Source organism: Gymnodraco acuticeps, unplaced genomic scaffold, assembly GCF_902827175.1.
Source record: "Gymnodraco acuticeps unplaced genomic scaffold, fGymAcu1.1, whole genome shotgun sequence".
In the NCBI taxonomy this organism is placed as follows: Eukaryota; Metazoa; Chordata; class Actinopteri; order Perciformes; family Bathydraconidae; genus Gymnodraco; species Gymnodraco acuticeps.
The window spans coordinates 4,340,443-4,365,804 of record NW_022990583.1 but is presented as its reverse complement, the minus strand read 5'-3'; the positions used below and the strand labels follow the sequence as shown (position 1 = coordinate 4,365,804).

General features: G+C 41.2%; 1 protein-coding gene across 1 annotated transcript; it reads right to left on the bottom strand.

Annotated features, from left to right (window-relative positions):
* Nucleotides 1–33: 33 nt before the first annotated feature.
* Nucleotides 34–24,003, bottom strand: chrnb2 (cholinergic receptor, nicotinic, beta 2). The gene is made up of 6 exons (XM_034228292.1): nt 23,699–24,003; nt 12,103–12,248; nt 11,306–11,350; nt 8,599–8,708; nt 4,362–5,487; nt 34–2,311 (listed from the first exon to the last, which is right to left on the bottom strand). The coding sequence occupies exons 1-6, from the start codon at nt 23,745–23,747 to the stop codon at nt 2,159–2,161; spliced, it is 1,629 nt and encodes a 542-aa protein (XP_034084183.1). The 5' UTR covers nt 23,748–24,003; the 3' UTR covers nt 34–2,158.
* Between the last annotated feature and the right edge of the window lie 1,359 nt (nt 24,004–25,362).

Here is a 25,362-nt window from a genome sequence, read left to right as displayed (position 1 = left end):
GAGAGAGAAAGAAAACATGGCACACACACGCACTTTGATTAATCTGAACCTACAACCTTTATTGGACTGGTTAAGGTGTGCACAGGAGCAGATTTGAGTCAGGAAGGAGAAGGGTGAAATATGGGGGAGCATGATGAGAGAGGTAGTGAGAAGAAATGAAGGAGAGTGGAAAGGTCAAAGAGAGAGAGAGAGAGAGTGGACAGCAACACTTTGTCCGTGTGGAGCCATGCAGGCTACAGTTTTCACAGGTCTCTGATAGGCTTTTCACACTTGTTCGGGATCTGTCAGGAATCCCACCCCAGGGTAATCCCATCCTCTAGAGACAGAAAGAGAGAGCTCCCAGTCCCGAACAGAGCTGAGCTGCAGACTTGGCCACGCAACCGTTAAAAGCCGAGGAATCTTGAAGCAAGTGACTGAGGATTACACAGCATTTCTCCAGAGTTTATAGTGGCTTTTCCATGGTGTAACAATACTAACAGTCTTTTGTCTCTGCCTATCCCTCTTTATTCCTCCTCGCTATCTGGATTGTGCTTGCTTGGTGATGTTATCCTGTTTTTATTCAGTCTGCAACCTTATTAGTCAAAAACATTTGCAATATTACATATCTGTTCTTCTTCATCCTGCATCTGCAACTTATTGCCTAGTGCGACTGCTTCAGCTTTGGCCCTCTTGTCATTTCTCTCTTGTTTATTTAAATTTTAATTCACCCCCCACTCCCTGCATGCCTGAAAAGGCCTTTTGCTTCTCGCTTGGTTGTAAGGGAACATGGGAAGATTGTGGGAGTAAGTAGAATCAGCCAGTCCGTGATGAAAAGGAAAACTACTGAATAGAGATAGTAGGTAACCATTATTCTAATTGGACTGAATGTCAGAAATGTGTTTGTCCATGGAAGACCAGATAGAGGAGAGTAAACTGGAGAGAGGTTGCCAGATATAAATAGAAAGGAGGGGAAGACACACATACAGTTTATCTTCTGAACATGGAATCTGGCAGATGTGATGCATCGGGATGTGGGGCACGCATACACATACATACACACGCGCATACATATGCTCAGAACATTACATACTGAAATATGAAATGACATATTAATACACATAATAGCTTCATTTCCATGATAGAATTCCCTTTCTTCAATCAATATAATTTGATTTACACGAAACTCCATCTCAGGGAAATCATGCTCCACTGTCCATCATAGAGGTGGTCCTGTCCACCATCTTGGCTCAGATTCCACAGTTACTCTGCAGCTGAACTCATCTCATAGCAGCTGGGCTCCCTGGCTCCTGCTGTCTTCTACTTAATGTGCATAACTCTGTCCATGCATCTATTACTTTATCCTCTCACTGAATAATGCAACCTCACTCTGTCTTTAATTAAAGTCCCCTCTCTGTATTATCCTAAAACTGTTGTTTGTACACATGTTGTGTTTGTGTGCGCACCACAGGCTGTGTAGTACAGTTTGTATCACATTCTTGTTTAATCTATACAATCATACAACACACCTTATCCTCTGTATCAGCATTTCACCCTTGCATCAGCTAACACATAGAGAAATTGTAATAATATATTACTAATGCTATACTGTGGTAATCTGCTATGCTATGGTAAAATATACTGAATCAGTTCTGTAGTGACTTAAAAAAAGAAAATAAACCTTTAAGAATCTTGATATGAACCATCCTTCCCTTTCTGATTAGCTCCCTCTGACATCAGTCAATGTTGAGAATGTGTAATGTCATAGTTGAAGGAGGACATGTCATGTGTCGATAAGCAGACAGTTTCGAGACGAAAGTGTTAATAAGCTGGCGTAAGGTTCAACGAGGAGTAAATCCTCTCTCCATAACTGAGTGGAGAGGAGAGCAGGGAGGCACCTTTCCAGCAGAAAAGGGAGGTCAGTCCATTAAACATCTGGCCTAAAAACTGCAGGTAAGAGTATGATTGTGTCTTCCTTGTTCGTTGCAAAAACGTTACTATAAAGGTAATGGGCGTGATTGCTGTGCAGTTCTAGTCCTGGTTTTTCAGTTCAAGAGACACAATAAAACCCAGACCACCCAGCCCCGCCCCCCAGCCCCACCTCTGGCCTTTGTCCTGCTGTGCTGATTGGTCGGGGGGGGGGGGGGGCTGTCAGGCGGGCGTGTCCTCGGCCTGCAGACGGTCAGCCTGGCGAGCTGGTGATGGTCTTGACTGTGTAATTCTGGTAGAGCGGCTGAGTGAACATGCCCAGCGTGCCGAACACACACACAAACACGAAGATCCACAGGAAGAGGCGGTCAATCACCATGGCAACGTACTTCCAGTCCTCGCTCACCTGTGGATACAGAGGAACAAAAGAGGTCAGGAGGGGGTGGAGAAACAGATTAAAAGGAGTAAGAAACCCACCGCTCACTCTCTAACTCCCCCCCCCTGTCTCTCCTATGCAGAGGGTTAATGGAGGTGAGGGTGTTAATGTGAGCCGAGACTCTGATGATGAGGAGGAGAAGAGCTGAGAGAGTGATGGAGGGCAGAAAGAAAGGGGGCTGACACTCAAAGCCCCTGGAGGAGGAGGAGGAGGAGGAGGAGGAGGAGGAGGAGGATGAGGAGGAGGAGGAGGAGGAGGAGGAGGAGGAGGAGGAGGGGAGGAGGAGGAGGAGGAGGAGGGGGAGGAGGAGGAGGGATGAGGGTTAAACTGAGGCAAGGAGAAGGTTGTTTTTTTTATACAGCCAGTTCGCATGGCAACGGGATGGTAACGATGTGGATGACGCGACAGCATAACGGAGGGTTATTATTTTCCCATTGTCGGGCTTCTTTCATTCAGGGCTGGTCCCCTAAGATGTCTTGAGGATAAGAGATAAACCGTTGTGGTTCCTCCATTCCTGCACTTCTCCAGTTGTACTCCTTCTCTATGCACACGTCATGCCGCCGCTGCTATAATTACATGTCTGTGTTGAATATTCAGAGATATGATTACGTCATCAGATCCGTCTCCTTTGCTTATGCTCTGGTGTATTCCCCCATGCGTTTAAAATGGCAGAGCTGCTCCGCTTTATCGTCTCTATAACTTGATACCATGAAAGGACAAATCTGTGCGGCTCAAAGCGATGCTTTTAATGGCTTGTAATGTGCACATAAAGTAGAATCATTTATGCTATGATTTTATCCACAAAGAGACAAGATAATATATTTGTTTTAAAATGGAGAGCAGCCCAAGTGATACATCAGCAGTCTGGTAACTGTTTATTACAGGTATATCTGTATAAGAGTGTGCAAAGCTGTAAACTACAGCAATAAAGGATTTATTGGCCTCGCCATCACTTTGTGTTTTTGTGTTTCACTTAAATAATCTACTTAAACATTATTTGTATGTGTTTAGTCATTTAAGCTTTCATTCATAGGGCTATTTTTTAGGACAACTTGGACACAGATCAAAAAGCTGTAAACAAACATTGACATTATTGGATCATAAAATTGATTTAGTGAACGTATTAGCTAACTGTTGCTTATTTGCAAATCCAGCAGTCATGGCACCACATTAGCATTTTTGTTTCTGGCTACCTGAAAACATTTAGTACAATATTCATTCATAGCTGTTTTAGTTTATACAAACCAGGAATATCTGTCTCTTTAGCTGCTAAATGCTCCACTGTGTTCATCAGCTAATCACTAAATGTGCCTGTTTGTGTTAATGAGGATGTTTTGTCTGTTGTGCTTCAACTGCCTCACAAATGATTGCAGGTCTGTCCAGGGCTCTCACAGTAGAGCGGTAATGTATCAGCAGAGCATGTGCTCCAGTAAACTTACTCAAATCCCTAAATACGTGTCTGTCTTTGTTGACTGCTGGGCAGGTACCAAACAGGAGTTAATCTGAATTTTTGTTTTTGCTTCCGTGTCTCACAATGAAGTGGGCAAAGTGAACCAGAACAGTAAAGTGGTGAGCTGTAAAACCAAACCAGTGAGCTAGTAATATAAAGCTGAGGAGAAATGCAGTCAGGTGAAACATCTCTGAGTGTTTGTGACTACAGCTTTTACATTAAACAGTCACTAATTCAAATTTCAAGTTTCTTATTGTCATGTGTGCATTCTTAGTATGATAAAATGTATTAGAGGGGCATATAATTAATCAAACTTGAATTAAGGACAACTGTTATATTTAATTTACTGTCAATTCTGATTAACTTGTATTAGTACTGTATCTGTAGTAAAGCTTTACTCTTTAAAATGTTAATTGGGTAATTTGAATATGTAAGAAAAATAAATCTCAGCCAAGATAGTTATGATCCTTTATATCACTGATCTGATTGTTACTAGTCTAGTACTGGTCGAGGCAACAGAGATTACCACTGTGATGCTGTAAATGGTAACAAACAGAATATGATACTCACACTCTGATCATCATCCTCACTCTTCATGTGGTTGGCGATGAAGCGAACCCCTTCCACGGCCTCCTCGAAGCCCGGACAGGCTTGAGCCAGCAGGGTCTGAGTCAGAGCAGGTCCTCCAGCCGCCTGCTTCCCCCGGGGAACGTTTCCAGCGCCCCCCTCCCGGCTCTCCCTCACCCTGTTCAGACCATCCATGGACCCTCCTGCTCCTCCCAGATCCCCTCCGAACTGTTTAACAGACGCCCGGTTCACATAGCAGGTACAAGGCTCACTGTCCTCCTTGCTGAACACCCCTGTGGAGGTCCCCCCTCCGCTCCCCCCAGCGTTGCCCAGCCCTAGCCCCACCATCAGGGCCCCTGCTTCCCCACTGCGCCCCCCCTCCTTCTGCTCCTGGGCCCGTCTTCTCTGGCGCAGCCGCTGGCGCTCACAGCTGTTCCTGGGCTGCCGCATGAAGAGCAAAGCAGGGAGCTTGTTGAGGAACACCAGTTTAACCCAGGGGGGCATGGTGTGTGTGGTGGGGGAGCGGTGGTGCACATTTAGCACACACACGCTGGTGACGATAGAGAAAGTCACAAGGACCATAGTGAACATTAAGTACTTCCCCACCAGAGGGACATCTAGAGAAGTGGGGGGGACGATTTTGGAGATCAGCAGCAGGAACACAGTGAGGGCGAGCAGCACGGAGATGCAGAGCGTCATCTTCTCTCCACAGTCGGAGGGCAGGTAGAACACCAGGATGGCCAGAGAGGTGATGAGCACGCACGGGATGATGAGGTTGATGGTGTAAAAAAGAGGCTTCCTGCGAATGATGAAGTCGTACGTGATGTCAACGTAGGTGGGGTCGGCCGGGTTCTCGTTTCGTCTGCCTGGCAGCGCGATGATGTCCCACTCACCGCTGGGCGTGAAGTCGTCCATGCTGGCCACGTCAGCTCGCAGCACCAGATCGATCTCGGTGCGGTCGTAGGTCCAGGAGCGGAAGCGCAGCGTGCAGTTCTGCTGGTCAAAGGGGAAGTGCTTCACCTCGATCTTACAGGCGGATTTGTAGATGGCCGGGGGCAACCAGAAGATACTGCCATCGTGGGACACCACCGCGTTAGAGTAGAACGACACCTCGTACACCCCATCAGCACTGAGAGGGATGAAGATGGAGAGGAGAGAGACAGAAGAAAGTAATGTCAGACATACAAAAAACGTGTATTTAAAGAAACAACTGTAATAAGATTTTTCCCCCTAAGTCTTACAAACAGTGGAACATCACGCATCTCATTATGCAACACGGGTTCATTAAAGAGCTCCAGGACACACACACACACACACGGATGCAGAGGATCTTGACTCACACACCTGTTCTACAAATACAAGGAACAGGATGAGCAGGCAGTCTCGACAGAAACACAGCTCACAGGTCACACTGGGTCGAGTAAAACGGCTCGAATTAGACACTTTGTTCAGAAGTTGGTTGAAAACATTAAAGCTGTAGATAGGGTTTCCATTTTATTAAAGCATTTAAAAAGTGAACTAATTAATGATGGGAGATTTGACATTTGCAAAACCATAACTTTTTTCTCTGGAAGTTTTTCCTTGTACGATGTGAGGGTCTAAGGCAGGGGTGCCCAACCAGTCGATCGCAATCGACCGGTCGATCGCAATCGACCGGTCAATCGCGGGGAGATTCCCAGTCGATCGCGAGATGTGTCTAAAAATAGAACAACAATATTCTGTTTTATCGTTAATGTCCTATAACATAATCTTCCTGTGGCAGAATAAAGCACATGAATGCATCAAAGCTTTGTGATTGGCCGGCGTGACCCCATGTGTCGGGGCGTGGCTGGTGCCATGGTGTCAACAGTAGTGACAGTCCGCACACACACAAGACCGCAATTATGGCAGAAGCAAAAGAGCCCAAAATATATAATTTTAACTCCGAGTGGGAGGATGATTATTTTTCTATCTATTCCAATTCAAAGTCCATCTGTCTCATCTGCAATGCGAGCGTGGCTTTATCGAAGAAGGGTAATTTAGGAGCGGCATTTCAAAACAGTGCACAAACGCTACGAGACGGAATTCCCTCCTAATTCTGCCCTACGCTCCAAAAGGGGAGGGGCCTGAGAGCACAGCTAAATGCACAGCAGTCCATTTTCACCAGGCCCAACAACAAGAGCAAGGCTGCTACCATAGCATCTTATCGTGTCAGTCACGTTCTTGCGAAACACATGAAGTCTTTCAAAGACGGCGAAGTTGTGAAAGAAGCATTCCTGGAGGCTGCCGACGCGCTTTTGGGGGACAGTAAAAATAACAGAAGCATTTCAACAGGTTTTGATATAATAAAAACTCAAGTTAGATACCGTTATTAATCAGCTGTAAGTTTTAGTTTGTTTGAACTTATTCATTATAATTATTGTACAAAATGGTATAAGAATGCAAACTTAAATTGATTATAGTCTATTATCAATTCAGGTTAAGAAACTAGTGTTGCTTGCATCCTATTTTAAAAAAGGCATTTATTTTTATACTCTACTAAATGCAACAAAAAAAGGGTTTGATTCTATTAATTTTGTCTTATTTATTGCACTTTGGCAGCAGATTCCTGTGTAGCTTCAGATCTGAGTTTTCTTATTAGTACGCCTAATTTTAATGGCAAAGAAAGGGTTCAGAGTCTTTTCTTTTTTCCCTGTGTCATATGTGGCAGCACTGTTCAATGTTTCTTGAAAACATTACCCACTGTAGTGACGTGTGAATAAACTCCAACTCTGTTTCAACAACACTGTTGTGTAACTTCAGTTAAATACTTGTATGTGTGTAGATTAGAAAGAGGTAAGATGAAGGATCTGCAGTATTTTATGAAGTATTAATCGTACAAAGGTCAGTTTTATACAATTAGAAGTGTGTATTTACCTGGTTGTAGGCTGTCAGTAATGGCTACGCCTCTCTATTTGGACTGGTAGATCTCGGCAGACTGGCAACTTTAAAAGTAGCTCTCGGTTAAAAAAAGGTGGGGCACCCCTAGTATAAGGACAGAGGGTGTCGTTTACTCATACTGATATTCTGCACAAACTGTGCTGTTGTATTTGTTGTAAAGTGTCCTTATTGTAAAGTATTTTTACTGTATGTACAGCACTTTGGCTCGACCAAAAATCGTTTTAAAAATGTGCTATATAAATAAAATGTAATTTGATTTGATTTGATAATTCATTATTTTTCATTGATAACACAAGACCCACCTGGCAAAGTGTACTATCAGAAACGTCCACTTTCCTCCAAATATAGATATAAAAACTAGTTGAGACTTTGGCATTAGCACCTCTAGTTGTGCTGTTTGCAGTGCTAATGGTCCTGTTTACTTTAATGCGACTGAGAGGAGTTCCAGGCAGTGAGAGGATATGGAAGATAACGTGTCGACCTGGGTTTCATGGGATTAACAGGATCATTTTATCCAGAGGTCTGCAGGTCGGGGAGCTTTTAATCTTTAGTAAAGTAAGGACTGGGACAGGGAAAGAGGAGAAGGCCAGACAGATCACTGTACTCTGATAAGCTGATTTACATACTGTAGGCTGACACTCTGTTTCCATTTCATTGAGACAAGTGGTCTGATCTGCCTCAGACATGCAAGCTCATATAATTACGCTCAAGACTAGATTAACAACTGTGCAAAACAGAACTAGATATCCCTATGTATAGTTTATATATTCTTAAGAAGATTGGTGTGTATATTAATTTCCACAAATGATTCTAACAGGAGTGTAAGAATATTGACACACTCTGATGCAGTGTAGTGATAGCTAGTAGTGATAGTGTAGTTTTGTGATACTGTATTCATTTTAAAAAAGTATTTTTGAAAACAAGTTTACAGGTAAAAACTTGTGACAGACTGATTCATTTTCTGTTGTGTTTGAATGTTTGATTGTGATATATGCAAATGTTGAGCTTGCTGTGCTGATGGCATAAAAAAGGGAATTCAATTTACTCGGATTTTAGGACTATGGTGTTGTGTCGTGACAGCATTAAAAAAATTATATTTAATATCCCAATATTTTGAATTTAAACCCCTATATCATGATGATTATTGTATTTCCAAATTCTTGCCAATTACTAACCCTACCAGCTGGATCAAATCAGCATAGAGTTAGCTTTAAAAAACATGATCAGTTGTCAAATGTATGTGCTTTAGTTTGTGAGCGTGCATGCGTCTGCCTGTGTGTGTCTTCAGGGTTGATGGAGGGAGGGTGAGTGAGTGACTCACTTGTTGTAGAGCACAACGTCAGGCAGCCAGATGTGTTTTGAGGGCAGCCTGACCTTCAACATCCCATCAAACTCCTCAGGGATCCAAGTCAGACGATAGTCCTGCCACTCCTGAGTGCCAATAAAAACAAAATGTTTAATAACTCATGAACCTATCACACAGCAGCAGGAGACATATTGAGAGGAGATGGTCTCTTTGTTCGTCTTTGAGTCAGTCAGTCAGTCAGTCGGTCAGTCAGTCGGTCAATATGACGCATCACAAGCCTGGGGAACATCCTGTACTGTGTCCCTCCACGCTTACATCATGCTTTTTACTATAAGTCAAAGAGAGAGATTCAAGCACTTATTCCCACCCCAACCCTGAATGATCCAGCCACAGACCAATCAGCATGATTAAAATGGCATAGGATTTTCCTGCGTGTGTGTGGGCATTGCCGCGTCCTCTGTGTAACCTTTTCTTTAAACACAGTATTATCTTGTTCTGTCTGCTGCGTGTCACTCATTGACATTGAAGGCTCTGCGACCTGCAACATCTGTTTTGTCTGGCCCTTATATGTTATGGCCATGTTGGAGCATTAATGCTCATGCTAGGTCATCTGCACTAACTGTGATGCATTGCGGTCATTACCGTTTGTCTTGGCTCAGGACAGCTGTCCTTGGCTCCCCTGCTTACAGATAGCAGGGGATCCATAGAGCACTGATGGCTATTCTACGCTCTGTTACATGCCATCAATCCTAACTTAGGACCAGGTGTATGTACATGAACATATGACAGAAAAATGCATAAAGCTATAAATAATCAAATTAAAATCCAGGATCCGCAAGGGTAACAATAAACACAGGTGCCTGTTTGGGGAAATGTTCATATACTGTAGATCAGTGGTTCTCAACTGGTCAGGCCTCGGGACGCACTTTTTACTTGGTCAATAAATCGCGACCCAACATTTTTAAGCACTCAAATCTATTCAACAAAAAACTGTAATATATACGCTTTTCAGCATACAATATTAATAAAAGTGAAGTACAGTGCATATATCCCTTCACAGAACTAAATTATGCTTTTAAAAAAGGTTAATGAGATGATGGAATCAAAGCTGAACTGTATAAAAAGGCACACATGCTGAAAACCCATCCCGAGAAGGGGGGTCTGGGGGGATTCTCCCCCAGGAGATTTTTAGAAATACTAACATAAACTACGCATTCTGGTGCACTCTGAGAAGAAAATAAATAAATCTGTTACTACCCGACATATTAATAATATTTTATGCCATTGTTTGTTTTTCACTCAGTTCTGACAGCTTGCTGCTCCTCACAGAGAGAAGAGCAAAGAGGAGATAGTCTGTGTGAATTACTTTAAATTGTGGGTAAGGGTAGATAGCCCCCATTGTTCTGTGACCTGTCAATCATCAAACCGGGGGTCATATTTCATTATGTGTTGATTTCTATCTGAAGTTGTACGCATGGATGTATAAAGAATAGTTCTACCGCAAAGTTATTCTCCGTGGGGACTTCCGGCAACAATCTTGATTCTGATTGGCCAGAAGACTCGAAAAAACATCAGCAAAGATGTTTTATTGAGAAGATGATCACTACGTGACTACTGGTTGTACTTCCAATCCAACGCCTACTGCATGCACAGCGTTAGAAAATTGGGCCTTCAAAATAAAAGTTTGACTTTTTTCCCCCAAAAGAAAAAAAAAAATTCTATTTTTCGAAACGGGTCCACTTTTGGGTTGCGACCCACCAGTTGAGAACCACTGCTGTAGATCTAAATATACCCCCAAATTAAACACACGGCTGTGTAATATGTTCTGGCACCTGCCCTCAAAGCAAGCACATATGTTGACGTTGTGTGGGTCAATGCATTTGTGTATCTAGTGTGTAAATGTGAACACCTACATGCTTTACCATGTTTCAGGCCTCAGCTGTAAGCATATGGAGAGCCAGCCATGTAGAAGAGGGTAGCAGCTCAACGAGGGTCACATTACTCACAGTGGTAGGGAAGCATAAATTGTCAAATTCACCAGCTGAGAAACAAGGCTTCAGTATTTGTGTTGAGTTTTTTTCCTCATGTGGTCAAACAACTTCTGATATTTCTCACGACAAGTTTTTGGAGGAGGTGTTTTGTTAGATGTCTCTGCCACTATCGGACACTAGCTGCTGCTGCTACACACGAGGGGAACAGGATTAGACGCTGCACATCCACAAACAGTGAAACATATAGAGCGGAGGGATGCATCTGTCCCCTTCAGCAACTGTACCACTTCTCATTTGCTATGGTCTACTGGTGCTACTGTATAACACTGTGGTCCATGATTATATAATGTAAATCAACATGCTAACTTTTGTTATATTAGAAAGGGAATATTAGTCCAAACACCATCCGCATCCCTTGAAGTGTGTGATGAACTTCCTCTGACCTGGCAGTAAAACTGTGATATTTAAGGTCTAGCATCGAAAAATCAAATATTTAATGCATGGCTCTGTCTTTTTGATACGGACTATTAGTCAGTGACCGGCATGATACATGTTTGCTTATTAAGCCATCTTTATTCTGGTTTCTCCCCTAGAACGGCGGCCCTAAATTACCATGACAAGGCCTACAATTTCATTTTCTTTCTGCTATAGGGTATTTTCCCTCTTTATAGCACAGTGTTTACTTTATAAGGACATTATTGTAAGATGAAGAGAAGGGTGGGAAGTCTCACCTGTGTGAGCCAGACATTGGTGGTCATCACCTGCTCTCGTTCATGCTGCAGAAAGAGAATACATATACATTACAACATTTATCAAATGGGTACTTCACTGATTCATTACAGCACTTCCGAAAAGATACAATGATACAGGACGTGCGTAAAATAAAAAAAGGAATCAACTTGTTTTTAGCAAAGCCGAGGTATCGTGACCTTACTGTAAGTCAATATAGGTTGAGACAAGTCTGCAAAATACCAGCTTAAAGTGTCTTTATTGCTTGATAATTGCCTATCTATTTCTAACTCCTGATCCCCAGTTTATAAAACGTTCTGCAAAAAATACTTCAACCCCAATAATGACATCACTAAATAGGGTTGTTACTAGTAAGATTATGTATATGTTTTGTATTGCTACTTGTGTATGAGATCTAAAAACTTCTTCCACAACTGGTTGTTTTCCTGTCTTTATAAAATATATTCTCAGAATGCCATGCCTAGATGTCCATGAAGCTGAACAGATCAAGCCTTGAGCTAAAGGCTAAATCATTATCACACTGACTCGATGTTTCCTTAGAGTTCCATCATTAGACAACCTAATTCTTGAACCACGAGACACAAATACAAACCGTCAGTTTAAGTAAAAGTATCCAGCATGAACCACATGCAGTGTGTAGTGCAGTGCTTGCCCCTAACAAACACCATCTACAGAACATCATTCGGAGTTCTGCTTCTTAAAATGATGAGTAACATCCTGGACTGCTGTGAAAGGTGCACAGAGTTTGTGTTTGGGTGTGTGTAACGTGCACACTCACCACGCTGATGAGCTGGGCCAGCGACACCATCAGCTGCACGGTAACCAGCTCGGAGCCATTAGTGGCAGGACGGATCAGTTTGTTGTAGTGGGCCGGGTTTAGGAGATGCTCCACCAAGCGCTCCTCTGTGTCTGCCCCCAGGCCTCCTGTAATGAGAACACATGATCATCATCTGCCTCTATCATGAGTCAAAAGTTGTGCAGCCATCTGTGTCTCTCTTGGCACTTGGCAAGATACTTTTTATCGTGTTGGATATATAGTATAACAAGCAGGAAATCAGTGTTGCTGTTGGGTTCCTGTGTTTGGCCACTGCCGTCACTGCAGGCATTGAGAGCTGGCTATCCATGTGTATGGAGAATGCAAAGCCTTTGTACCATGGCATTACTCGTCATCACTGCCGGCTGGAGCACATCAGCACAGCTCGATACACACTTCTTACAAGATGTGACATCATAAGAATGAGTCAACCAGTCTGAATATCTCTATCGCTATCGTTTCTGTCTTTATCGCTCTCTTCGTGCTTCTGCCCTGTCTCTTTTTATTCTCCTCTGCTGTGTTGCACTTCCTTCCAACTGCCAGTCTTTTGTAGCTTTGGGTTATTTTCACTTCATCTCTCACTTCCCTTCCCCTGTCTTTCCCCCTCCGTCCTTCCCCCTGCCCTCCTGTAGCAGACTGTATCAGTGTGAGTGGTTGGGTTCAGGCAGAGCTGTCACAACAGCACACAGGAGGGGAGGTGTTTCACTGAGAGACACGACGCATGGAGAAAAACAACTGTTCTGCACCTCCTCCTTCCTGCCACCCTCTCCGCTACTCACTCCCTGCCTCTCTGGCATCTGCTCGCTCCTGAGCTGCCTCTTTCCCTTCTCACAATTCCCTCACACGTTGCCCCTGAAGACAAACACAGGCTGTTAACTTGGTAGCAAGGATGTCATGTTTAAACTAGCTATTTTAGAGGCTATTAACGGGGCGGGAAAACAAACAAGTAAAAGCGAATGTGAGTAAGATTAACACAGTTATTTTGATGTTCACAATTTCACAATTCAGACAATTCAAACACAAACAAAGACTATAACAGAAAATTAAAAAAACAATTCAAAAGGGGAAAAGGGAACACATAATATAGAATAAAATACAAAGACCTAAACAGATCCTAGACAACTCCTTCTTAACCTTTATTTACCTCTATTACATGCATAATATGCACAAAAAGAACACTTAATTGTCTATATTACTTTATATTGTAAAGTGTCTTTACTGTAGGTTATTTTTTATTATATGTACAGCACTTTGGCTCGACCAAAAATCGTTTAAAAATGTGCTATATAAATAAAACTTGACTTGATTTTATTTGATTTATATTAACAATTGGTACACCAAAGAAAATGCTAATTTATTCTATTGTATACATTAAATGGTAACATTATAATTTATATATAATTGGATTTGGACTAAACAAGCAATTATAAGACATTATCTAAGGCTTTTGGAAATTCTGATTAGTATTTACAAATGACCAAATAAGAAATTGATTATTAATATAATCAAAAAAGAACATGAAGATTTTGAAATAAAAAAAACGAAGGATTTGAGGCCATAATGATGTCAAAATATGGAATAGCCCTTTGAATTTGAAATTAAAAACTTTAAACATGCTCAACTATCTTTCCTGTTTTTCATCTTTTCCCTCTGAATGTGTTTCTGAGCTCCTGTGACCCCCCCCCCCCCCCTCCCCCCCCCTCCCTCTGGCCCTGTAGCACTGCTGTGTTCACTGAGCAGGAATGATAGCCTCTGTCTCTGGATCAATGAGGACTCTATCCATGCCCCGTAAACTAAAATTTCTCGCTCCCCCCCCTCTTTTTCTAATCTCCTGTTCCTTCCTCTGTCCCATCTTTTCCGTCTCGTTTTCTTTTACATCGTCTCTGTCTCTCCATCATCCGAGCAAAAACGTATTTTCTTCTCACTCCCCTGACTGTCTCCCTCACTCTCCTCCCTCCTGTTATCTCCATCTCCGTGTCGCTGACAGCCACTGTCCATTTATTGCCCCTTCTCGCACTAATCCACCATCATCAATACACATCCTGTCAGCACGTGTGTGTAGCACTCTGGTTCTTTATTGTGCACAGGCGCCAGTTACTTTTATTCATATGTGTGTGTCTTTTTGTGTGCAGATATTCATGAGGGAAATAAACACTACTGTCTGTGCCTGAACCATATGAGTAATGTATATTATTCCCAGAAACCCAAGGCAATAACAGAGAGACAGAAAGCTAATACAGTTCACTTAAACAATGATGAAACAGAAATGGCCTACAAATGCCATACTCACAATGTAATGGAAGTTTCATACTCAAAACGATTAAATGAAATGTTGAAAAGTATTGCTCAATTGTCAAATTGATATTCAGTTTTTGTTCTTTGAAACACAGAATTCATTTGAGCATTCGTGCAAAACGTGACTATACATTTCTACGAACAATTGTTTGATTTTTTTCTGTCTGAAAATAGCTACAAATATATTTATATATTCTTAGAAGATGTTAACATTGTGACCAAGGCTGTTCAAATGTTTGAATAGTCTCAATGTTACTGCATCAACTCCTGCCTTTACTAGAATAAGACTGGAATTTGAATCCCACCATATGACCACATGACGCAGTCTTGGTTAACAAATGCAATCTCCTCATACTTTCGGCTTAATTTCCTAAAGTATTTGCATGCATGGGATCAGGATGAAAGACTAATATTTTACGACACTGAGACAAATTAGAGACTAAAAGAGAGAGCTTTTCTGGTTTATTCTTATCTCAACAACACTGATCAAAATAAGCACACACTCTAGTCTGATCACTGCACGAACATGTTGGTGTTCATCCTCAGCCCTCACTGATGCTTCTAAACACAGACTGATCTTTCTCCGTCTCCACATACGACACGCGGCCATGCTAAAGGCCGAGCTGAGCGGTTATAATATTGCTGGTAGCTCAGGTTGTATTCTGGTGGTTTTCCAGTGCAAATATTGCAAACTTAATGTGAAACTATGAATATTTCAGCAGGGCTCCCCATTAGACCCTGGAGCGACGGAAGTTACACACCACCACGCACATACCACACAGAGCAGGAGCAGACGAGATGGTAACCACGCTCAGAGTCTGATCGCTTTAACAGCCATTGATCTTAGTGTGCTGATCGACCTTTGAAAAATGTGTACGTGTTATTCCTAGTTTCTGGAGGACTGCTGCAAAATCATATCAAATCATCAATTGTTGCATTAAACAGCACATTGATTGCAGTTTACAGAGCTACTTAGCCAGAGTCCGCACACGCTGTAAAGACAAATGTGGAGAAAATGATGGCGAAGCGAGAGCTAAATTGAATAATCTCGCTATAGACTATTACAGCGATGATCTCTATTTATACAGCTCACTTAAATGAGAAAAGGTTAGAGCGATAGTAGGGTCCCTTTCTGCTCTGCCAAAAAGGCTTTTTGGCTGCAGATGGGACCTTTCATGCTGAAATATTCTTAAATCAATAATGGAGAGATCAATTGATCGTCTGACAACACCCAATTGGCTCTGTAGTGCCCATAGAACTGAGATATTAATATTGATCCTTCCTCCAGCCGCAATATCAGAGCACTGCAAAGACAAAGCCATCCTACTGTGAACTAACTGAGGCCAGAAGAAGCTTTATTGTCGCCAGATTCGACAAGCTTCAGTCAAGAAAAATGTGGCTGAATTAGTTGAACTTTTTGAGTTGCTAATAATGGACATTTTACAACAATGCCCCTAACCAATTATTTGTACCTGTATCTACCATCCTTTCAATAATATCAGTTACTGATACCCATATAAACTTTATCATAAAATCCTTACTGTATATAAAGTCAGATTTGATGTTGTATTTAAAGAAATGAAATGCAAACATCACAACAGAAACATTTGTAGATTCTTCCATCACTATATTCTATAGGCTAAAAGCCTGATTCCACAAATACAATAATTTTTTAGAGAAATGTTGGAGCTGAAACAACAAGTGTATTAATGTATTAGTTGATAAAAAAAAGTCATTGTTGACCATTCAGTAGTCTAATACAAATGTTATCAAATGGCTCAACTTTCATTTACATTACTTAAATGATTCTTTTGAAAAGTGAAAAAAACATATTTTAGTGGAATGTACCACATTGAATATGAACTAACTATGGAAGCCTGTTTGCGCCACAGGAAAAATAAAATAAAAAATCATGTAACTCATTATAATGACTTAGCTATCTCATTATAATGACTTACTATCTCATTATAATGACTTAGCTATCTCATTATAATGACTTACTATCTCATTATAATGACTTAGCTATCTCATTATAATGACTTACTATCTCATTATAATGACTTAGCTATCTCATTATAATGACTTAGCTATCTCATTATAATGACTTACTATCTCATTATAATGACTTAGCTATCTCATTATAATGACTTACTATCTCATTATAATGACTTAGCTATCTCATTATAATGACTTAGTTATCTCATTATATTGACTTAGTTATCTCATTATATTGACTTAATATATCATTATATTGACTTAGTTATCTCATTATATTGACTTAATATCTCATTATATTGACTTAGTTATCTCATTATATTGACTTAATATCTCAAATCAGGCCTCCCTCAGTAGACACACATTTAGGTGGCGCAGCGTATGTTTCGGAGAGATATGGGATAGGCTTGACGTGTTATTGAGCTCAACCTTGTCTTCTAAGAAGGTAACAGTAAAAACGGTGCCTACTTCCAGTGGATCAAATCAAATCAAGTTTTATTTATATAGCACATTTATAAACAATTTTTGGTCGAGCCAAAGTGCTGTACATATAATAAAAATAGCCTACAGTAGAGACAGTGGAGCCACGAGGGGTAGAGCGCTGGTTTGTCCTTGCTTCCTTTTTGTTTTGTTTTCTTTCATTTGAGCCACCGTGCCACATTAGACTTCCTGCATTCATGTAACGCAGTAAACAGAGTCGATGTGACCCTCTAAAACATGCAGGCCTAAAGGATATATACATAAAGATACACTATGGTCCACTCGGATAGTTTGCCATCTCCGTTCTCCACGAAATATCTTCAAAAAATGAGCTGATGTAGTTTAGCCAATTGTTTGCAAGTGTTTTGATCGAACAGGAAAAGTTTCACTGTTGTAGATATTTGATAGTGTGTGTGACGTACTATGCAAGAGGAAACAGGCCATCATCAATAGCCATAATGTCCATTATCGCCCACCTCATTAAACTTCGTGGAGTCCTCCCTCTAAAAATAAATTGCACCATATATTTGATTTCACATTTAGTTTTGACATTTTTAAACTGAGGCGCAGTACAGTGTATGTAAATCAGTTTGTATATAGAGAATTAATTATTGTAACTGTCTGATGGTCTGTAGGGCATTATACTGAAACACATTGCTTACCTCAAGACTTGAGACAAATCTCTCTTTTCTCTCTCCTGACATTTGTTTGGCCTCTCAGTCAGACTCTTTCTTTTTTTTTACGTTTCCTTGTACCTAGGCCTTCTCTTATATTTGGACATGTTATATATTGTATAATCTACACCTGAAGCACTATGGTATAGCAAACTAACACAAAAGCTGGTCAATGTTATGTGTAATCTATTTAAAGAGGCATTTATAGACACTATATAGGCCCACACGCACTCATCTGCAGATGATCAAATCCTTTTTTAAATGATCTATAATTGGCTGATGTTTGAAATAAAGCTGAGTTTCTTGTGCCTTCAGTGATAGTACAGTATACATGTTGCTGTGTTTAAGTGTTTGATGTCCGGAAAACACTCAGAAACAATCCAGTGGGTACAGCTACAGTCACAAACAAATAAATATATGATTGTAAAGATATACGTTTGATTAGGAGTCATAATACAGTCTATGCTTTGACCTTGGTATATATTCAGTATCCAAACAAGGCCTGATTTATCCTCTCATATTACCAAAACTTATAAGTCAATATAATGATATAACTAAGTCATTATAATGAGATAGCTAAGTCATTATAATGAGATAGTAAGTCATTATAATGAGATAGTAAGTATTTATAATGAGATAGCTAAGTAATTATAATGAGATAGTAAGTCTTTATAATGAGATAGCTAAGTCATTATAATGAGATAGCTAAGTCATTATAATGAGATAGTAAGTCATTATAATGAGATAGCTAAGTCATTATAATGAGATAGTAAGTCATTATAATGAGATAGTAAGTATTTATAATGAGATAGCTAAGTCATTATAATGAGATAGTAAGTCATTATAATGAGATAGCTAAGTCATTATAATGAGATAGCTAAGTCATTATAATGAGATAGTAAGTCATTATAATGAGATAGCTAAGTCATTATAATGAGATAGCTAAGTCATTATAACTTATATGACTTACAGGATTTTTTTATTTTTTTTCTGTGGCGCAAACAGGCTTCCATAACTAACAATAGCCTATTTCACAAAAAACTTTAAAAACTAAAACTTCTGCAGCCTACAAACTAGATTGATGTTTACCTGACTCACGTTTCTGCCATGTGTTTTTGCCACACCGGTGACATCCGGGAAGCAGGAGGCCTTTAACCGGTAAGCTAGCTGTGTTGTAGTTTCTGTTGTTTCTGTTTGCTTATATCTGCTTTTTACATCAGACATGCGCAATTAGGCGGGGGTGGAAATCAATAACATGCTAGGTGAATCGCATTAGCTGCTTTTTCATTCCTGATGAAAATTGAAGGCACAGATCGATCTCTATTTTGACTTTGTGACCCTTAATTATTATGTTATGCTAACTAGTGTCAAACAACTACACTGAGACCTTTTTAATGCAAATTATCAAAGGTCCATACTATTGTGCCAACGGTTGATCCAACAATAGAATTAGATACATTTTAGATTTAACCTACAAAGGCTATTTTCTAACTCTATTCAAAAATCTCAATGTTTTCATATAAGTATTATTTCTTGTGTTTTAGTGCAGAAAAAATGGCATCATAGCTTTTGCAAGTGGTTTAGACCAGTGCTTCTCAACTGGTCAGGCCTCGGGACCCACTTTTTCCTTGGTCAATAAATCGCGACCCGACATTTTGAACCACTAAAATCTATTCAACAAAAAAATCGTGCTGTAATTTATACGCTTTTCAGCATACAATATTAATTAAAGTGAAGTACAGTATCCCTTATAGGCTATCCCTTCACAAAACTAAAGAATGCTTTTAAAATAAAAAGGCAGATTTGGAGCCAATCCTGCAAATTCACCACACGTGAAAAACATGACATGCTGAAAACCCAACCCCAGCATGGGGGTCTGGGGGGATTCTCCCCCAGGAGATTTTTAGAAATAGGCCTACTAACATATAAACTACCTGGTACACTCTGAGAAGAAAATAAATAAATACTATATTAATAATATTTTATGTCATTGTTTGTTTTTCACTTTGTTCTGACAGCTGAACTTGCTGCTCCACACAGAGAGAAGATTCTGTGTGAATTACTTTAAATTGTGGGTAAGAGTAGATAGCTCCCATTGTTCTGTGACCTGTCAATCATCAAACCCGGGGTCATATTTCATTACGTGTTCATTTGTATCTGAAGTTGTACCCATGGATGTATAAAGAATAGTTCTACCGCAAAGTTATTCTCCGTGGGGACTTCCGGCAACAATCTTGATTCTGATTGGCCAGAAGACTCGAAAAAACATCAGCAAAGATGTTTTATTGAGAAGATGATCACTACGTGACAGAAGTTTTCAAAACCGTTTATGGTCTCCGGTACTTCCACTCCAACGCCTACTGAATGCACAGCGTTAGAAAATCATTATTTTTCTTCACTCACACATCTGCGACCCACTCGAAACGGGTCCACGACCCACTTGTTGAGAACCACTGGTTTAGACTACTAAATAATCTACAGTTAAAACCCTCTATGCTATGCAATCCTTGTGCAGGTGATATGCTATTTGGTTCATTTATATTATTTACAGCCAAAGGAGCTCAGCTGTCAGATGACAGACGGTATAGCTTTCTAAAGTGGTGCATATTTCAGGGATTGCAATACATCATCTGAACTGCATAATGCCTTTTATAACTGATGTTACCTAAGCATTTTTTGGATGTCTATAAGTCTTGAGGCTATGTTATCACCAGGTCGGAGCCAAAAACTATTTGCCCACATACAGAGATGGAACAGTAGAGACTATAGACCATATGTGTATTTGTGTCTTATACCTTTTTGTGCAGTCTTCAAAGGATTTACTGTTAATAAGCATATATTTTTCTATGTTAGTGCACTTTTCCAGGCACGAGTTATTTTAGATATTTTTTTAAGTCTACTTTGGATACACGTCTAGTCTACACATTCTGGCATCACAGCAACATAACTTGCCTGGGTGTAAGTCAACCTTTGTCTTGAAATTAAAACTCTTGACATTCCAAGTGACTCTTATCTTCTCCTTCTCCACTACTGAAGTTTCTATTAAACCTTGGTGCTCTCCTTCTGCTTCTGTTTAATCTCCAGGGCTACACACTGCTGTGTGCTGCTAATTCATTCACACAAACACACACAAACACTCACACAATCTTGCACAAATTACACATGAGAGCACACAGTTTTACACACGGGATCACACACACGTTCTCACATACAAATGAAGGCCTCTGTTGTGTGACTGCTGTGCATTTCTTATCACAGATGCAGCCCCTATCCACTGATCTGATCCTGTTGCTGCTGTGTGTTGGGAGTCAGGCCAAAGAGATAGAGACAGAGGAAATGAGAGAGCGAGATAAAGGCAGAAAGTGACAGAGTGAGAGAGAGAGACAATAGGAGGTGGTTGTAATGTTGCAGGTTGAGATGCTGCAGAGATCATTGGGCTGGAAAAGTGCACCATGAAAGTGATGACAGGCTAAACTGAGTGAACTTTCTAGACTGTAGCACTGCCAAGGAAATGGTTAGTTGATATTCACTAAGTGCATTCATAAAGCAGAGGAAAAAGATGATGGCACTTGCATACACACACACAGTCACTAAAGCAACGAGGATGACTTGGCTGTGCGTCAAATACATCTGTTTTAAGATGCAGCTGATAAAAGTGGTGCTGTAAAACTAATCCAAGCACATTTTGATGTCCTTGGGTGATGAGACTCTCGCACACTGTGCTCCATATCCAGTAACCCCTGCATCAGGTCAACTCAGCACCACAGAGCTGTTTATTATGCATGGCCTGCAGGGGAAATGACAGGAGACATCCCCCTCACACAGCAGGATGGCCACATCCTTGCGGCAGCATCTGAGACAGGTGGTGAAATGTCCTTGAGCGCCCTTGCACAGCCAACAAATGCGAGACTGCTTTTGTGTGCATGTCTGTTGCAGTCTTATGTAAGAAAGTATAAACAGTAAAAGTAGGGTTTTTTCTCATTCCATCACCACTACTGTGAGGGAAAAGACTTGAATCTGAGTCTGTATGCATACAGGTTTAACATTATGTGTTTTGTAGCGTCTCTGTATGGAACCTCTGTAAGTTAGCCCAGGTGTGCGACCATGTGCTCATTTCTTCAAACATTTGTTTGTGTGTGGATTAAGTTTACAGTCTCTGAGGATGATGCTAATCAGATTTTCTCCCTTAAGGAGAGATGACTCATTAGTACTCCACAGCTTATGGAGCTCATAAGAGTGATATTTCATGTTGGTACCATTTTCTACAGCATTCTTGTTTGAACTCAAAGAATGATCAACCAACAAAACATAGTGCTCGGGGGAACTGGATATTGTGAAGCAAGTTTACAGCAGCTTAATAACAAGACACCTTATTGTCCTATTAGTTTGCTCTATGTGAAGTTTGGGTTATATTAGTGATAATATTCTGTTTGGTTAAATCCTTTTTAAAGAGATCTAAAATGACTACAATTTATATATTTGATATGTGGTATGCACTAAGTTATTATTAGAAGGCTTTTATATCTATAAACATGTTCAATCATCAACCAAATCCAAAATTAACTTAAGTATTCTATTAAAATGAGAGTTTGCTCATGTAATGTTCTAGCACATAACCAGTATATGTGTACAATTATATTTGTTTGTTTACCTGTAAAACACTGTGTGTTTTTGAAAAGTGTAATTTAATCAAAAGTTATGATGACACAAATCAAACTCCACTCTGAACTAATAAATGGCAGATTGACTGCAGGTGAAAGTGTTTTTTTTTAACTATATGCTGCCGTTGTGAATACTCCTCTGGATGTATTGTGATGACCGTGAGTGGTGCAAAGCCCACTTTCTGGCTGTGTGTGTGTTTGTGTGTGTATGTGTGTGTGTTGGTGACGATTATGTATGTGTGCTGCAGAGAAAGCAGGAGCATGTTATCGCCATGGGTGATGATGAACAGTTAGTCAGTGCAAGGCAGATGGTCAGGCGTGTGTGTGGCCTAGCATTACTATACTTGTGGGGACCTAAATCTGTTTACACAGTCATGTGTGGGGACTCGCCTCCCTTATATTGTAATTCAACCAATCAGCTGATGTGTTTTCCACTCGGCAAGAACAAACACTCACTGAGCAGAAATTAACAACAAATTAGAGCCAATTTACGGAGGTAAAATATGTCTGAGCACCCTAATGACTTAACGCTACCTCATTTGCTCCGAATGCAACGCAACAACAACAATGTTGTAAATAAGGCTCATCTCCTCAGTGCATGTCCTCCACAAAGACAGAAAGATAATTTATCTGCACGCCGAGGCAGAAGGCTTTTCCTGCTCTGCTGATTGACACATCATCTGTCCTCTGATGACAGGAAGTTTCATTAACCTGCCCACTCAATGCAGGACCTCAGTGTTAATGAGAGAGAGAGGAGGGGAGTACGTGGATGATAACATAATTTTTCCCTCTCTCTCTGTCTCTAATGTATATTTAGAATGGAAAGGATAGCTGGTGCAATAGTGGATTGGTCTTTTTTTGAGTTAATGTATTGTAAATGTCATGCTTATATTCACAAAGCCTTCTATACCTGCTGTGCAAGCTATTTTTAATTAATGCTCAGCCTATTAGCAGCAAAACAATGTAAATGCTTTAAATTACCCTCAGAATTGGCTAAGTGCAATGTATCCTAAATACAGATAGCAATACTACCTAGTCCATCCAATTATAACCACATGGTGTTACTTTATAAAGTAAGATCTCTATATTAATAGCTACCCTAAATGAAAAATATGTATTTCAGATTGTAAACGGATAATCATGTGAGCTCATGCAGTTGCTAATGTTTGTTCAGTTTTCGCATGTGATATATAGAGTGGACAATATGTATATCATTCCGTCGCGCTCGCTTCTGAGAAAAATGGTGACACAGCAATTAAAGAGTCATTTTCTCCACGTCTGCCTCTCCTCAATATCTAACCACTCCTTTTGTTTTCACGCTCACTCCCTCGTTACTTTGAAGAAACCTATTCCAGACATTCTGAAAGCACGAACGCGCGGTGCTTTTGGCCCTTGAAAGGTGACGATGCACACAAAGGCGCATCGATGGAGCCATTAGACGGACAAGTTACTCACCTCCCGCAATGGCGAGGAGAGCAAGCAGCAGCAGCCAGGCGTCCATCATCGTGCGTGCGTCCGAGCCCGAAAGGTGTTCACCGCGATGGAGAGGCCACCCCAACACACCCGCAGTGATACTCCCTCCTCCTCACGACCCAAAGCCCCCCTTTCACTCTCTACCTGGCATGGTGACGGCAGGGCTCTCCATCGGTCAGCACTTCTTCGCTGGGGAAAAAAAGGGGGGAAATAGAAATACCTCTGCGGGGCCAGGTGAGCTGTGCGCTGGCTCGTGCGGTGCTGCTGTCCGCTGCTGAACGCTCCGACAGGCGGGGGCGGGGTGGTGGTGGAGGGGGGGGGAGGAGGGAGGGAGGGGAGGATGTGGCATACCTCTGATGCTCCTCAGCTCAGCTAGCGAGTGTCTTCCCCTGACAAAGTCACACATCACCATTTAATATGCAGTGCTCTTAGGCACGCAGTGTTTGTGGTGCTCAATAGTGACCTTGTCAAACTTAATGGCATCTCTCGTCCCTATCTGCTTTATCTTTAATATTAGCCCCAGGTCGAAATGGTTGTGACGGTCTGGTGGTATTTTTAAATCTTACAAAATATATTTTTCAGTAAGGAGCCATAAGAAAATAGATTACAGATAGTTAAGTTTTATAGTCGAACAATCTATCTCTCGCTAGGTGTGAGTCTCTCTGCTCTAGTTTCCACTCATTAAATAACCTTATAACACCTTTTATGTGGACTGCCTGATGTAGTCATTTGTCTGTGAATAATCTTCACCATTTAGAACCTGCGTGGTAGTCTTGCCTTCTCATATGAGATCTTTCTATTTTTGCATCCTGTTGCTTATCTTTTATTAAAAGTTTTCTTGTGCTTCTTTCCCTCTAGCCGACTGCGGTGACCTCTAGTCCCCAATCACAAAGTCAAACATGCAGGAGTCTGACAGATGGGGAGGAGAAAAAGGCCAGACAGGTGGGGCGGGGGGGGGGGGGGGGGGGGGGGGGGGGGGGGATTACAATATGTCCTCTTGTTCTAGATTTTGCAGCATGCTTACTAAGACTGAGAGTCAGGAGCCTGATGATAACAACATAAATAAACAAGTGATTTGAATGATGAGGGGCGGAGGGAATGCAGCAAATGAAGAGGGGTACAGCAGGAGGAGTCAAAAGAGCGTGGGAGGGATGGATGGGGGAAGAGTGAACTAAGCAAAGGAGTGCAGGATGTAGGGAGGAGGCGGTTACCGTGGTGACTAAGAGAAACCCAAAAGCTCCAGGAGGAAACAACCTGTTCTCCTTCATTTTGTCTATTTTCACACACAAAGGATACACATGCGCAGATGGCCTGTAGATATGCATGCACACACATGCAGGCAAACTCTCCCACAGTAATGTCTTCCTCTCCTCGTTCTATCTTTACACTCTTCCTCTCTCTCTCTCTGTACAGTCCTCTCCTCTCCCTCTCTCCCTCTCCTCTGCAGTGAATGAGCTGACCTGACAGTGCTACTCCTCTGCACTGAGTGCTGTGAGTCTCTGAATTATTTAAAAGCTGGGACCCCCACGAGTGCTTGTCTTCCTCTAACACCCCCTCACGCTCTCCCTCCTCCCCGCCTCTCTCTCCTCTTTTCTCTGTCCCTTCCTCTCATGCTGTCATTGCTTCAGTTACTTCCTGTGCTTCTG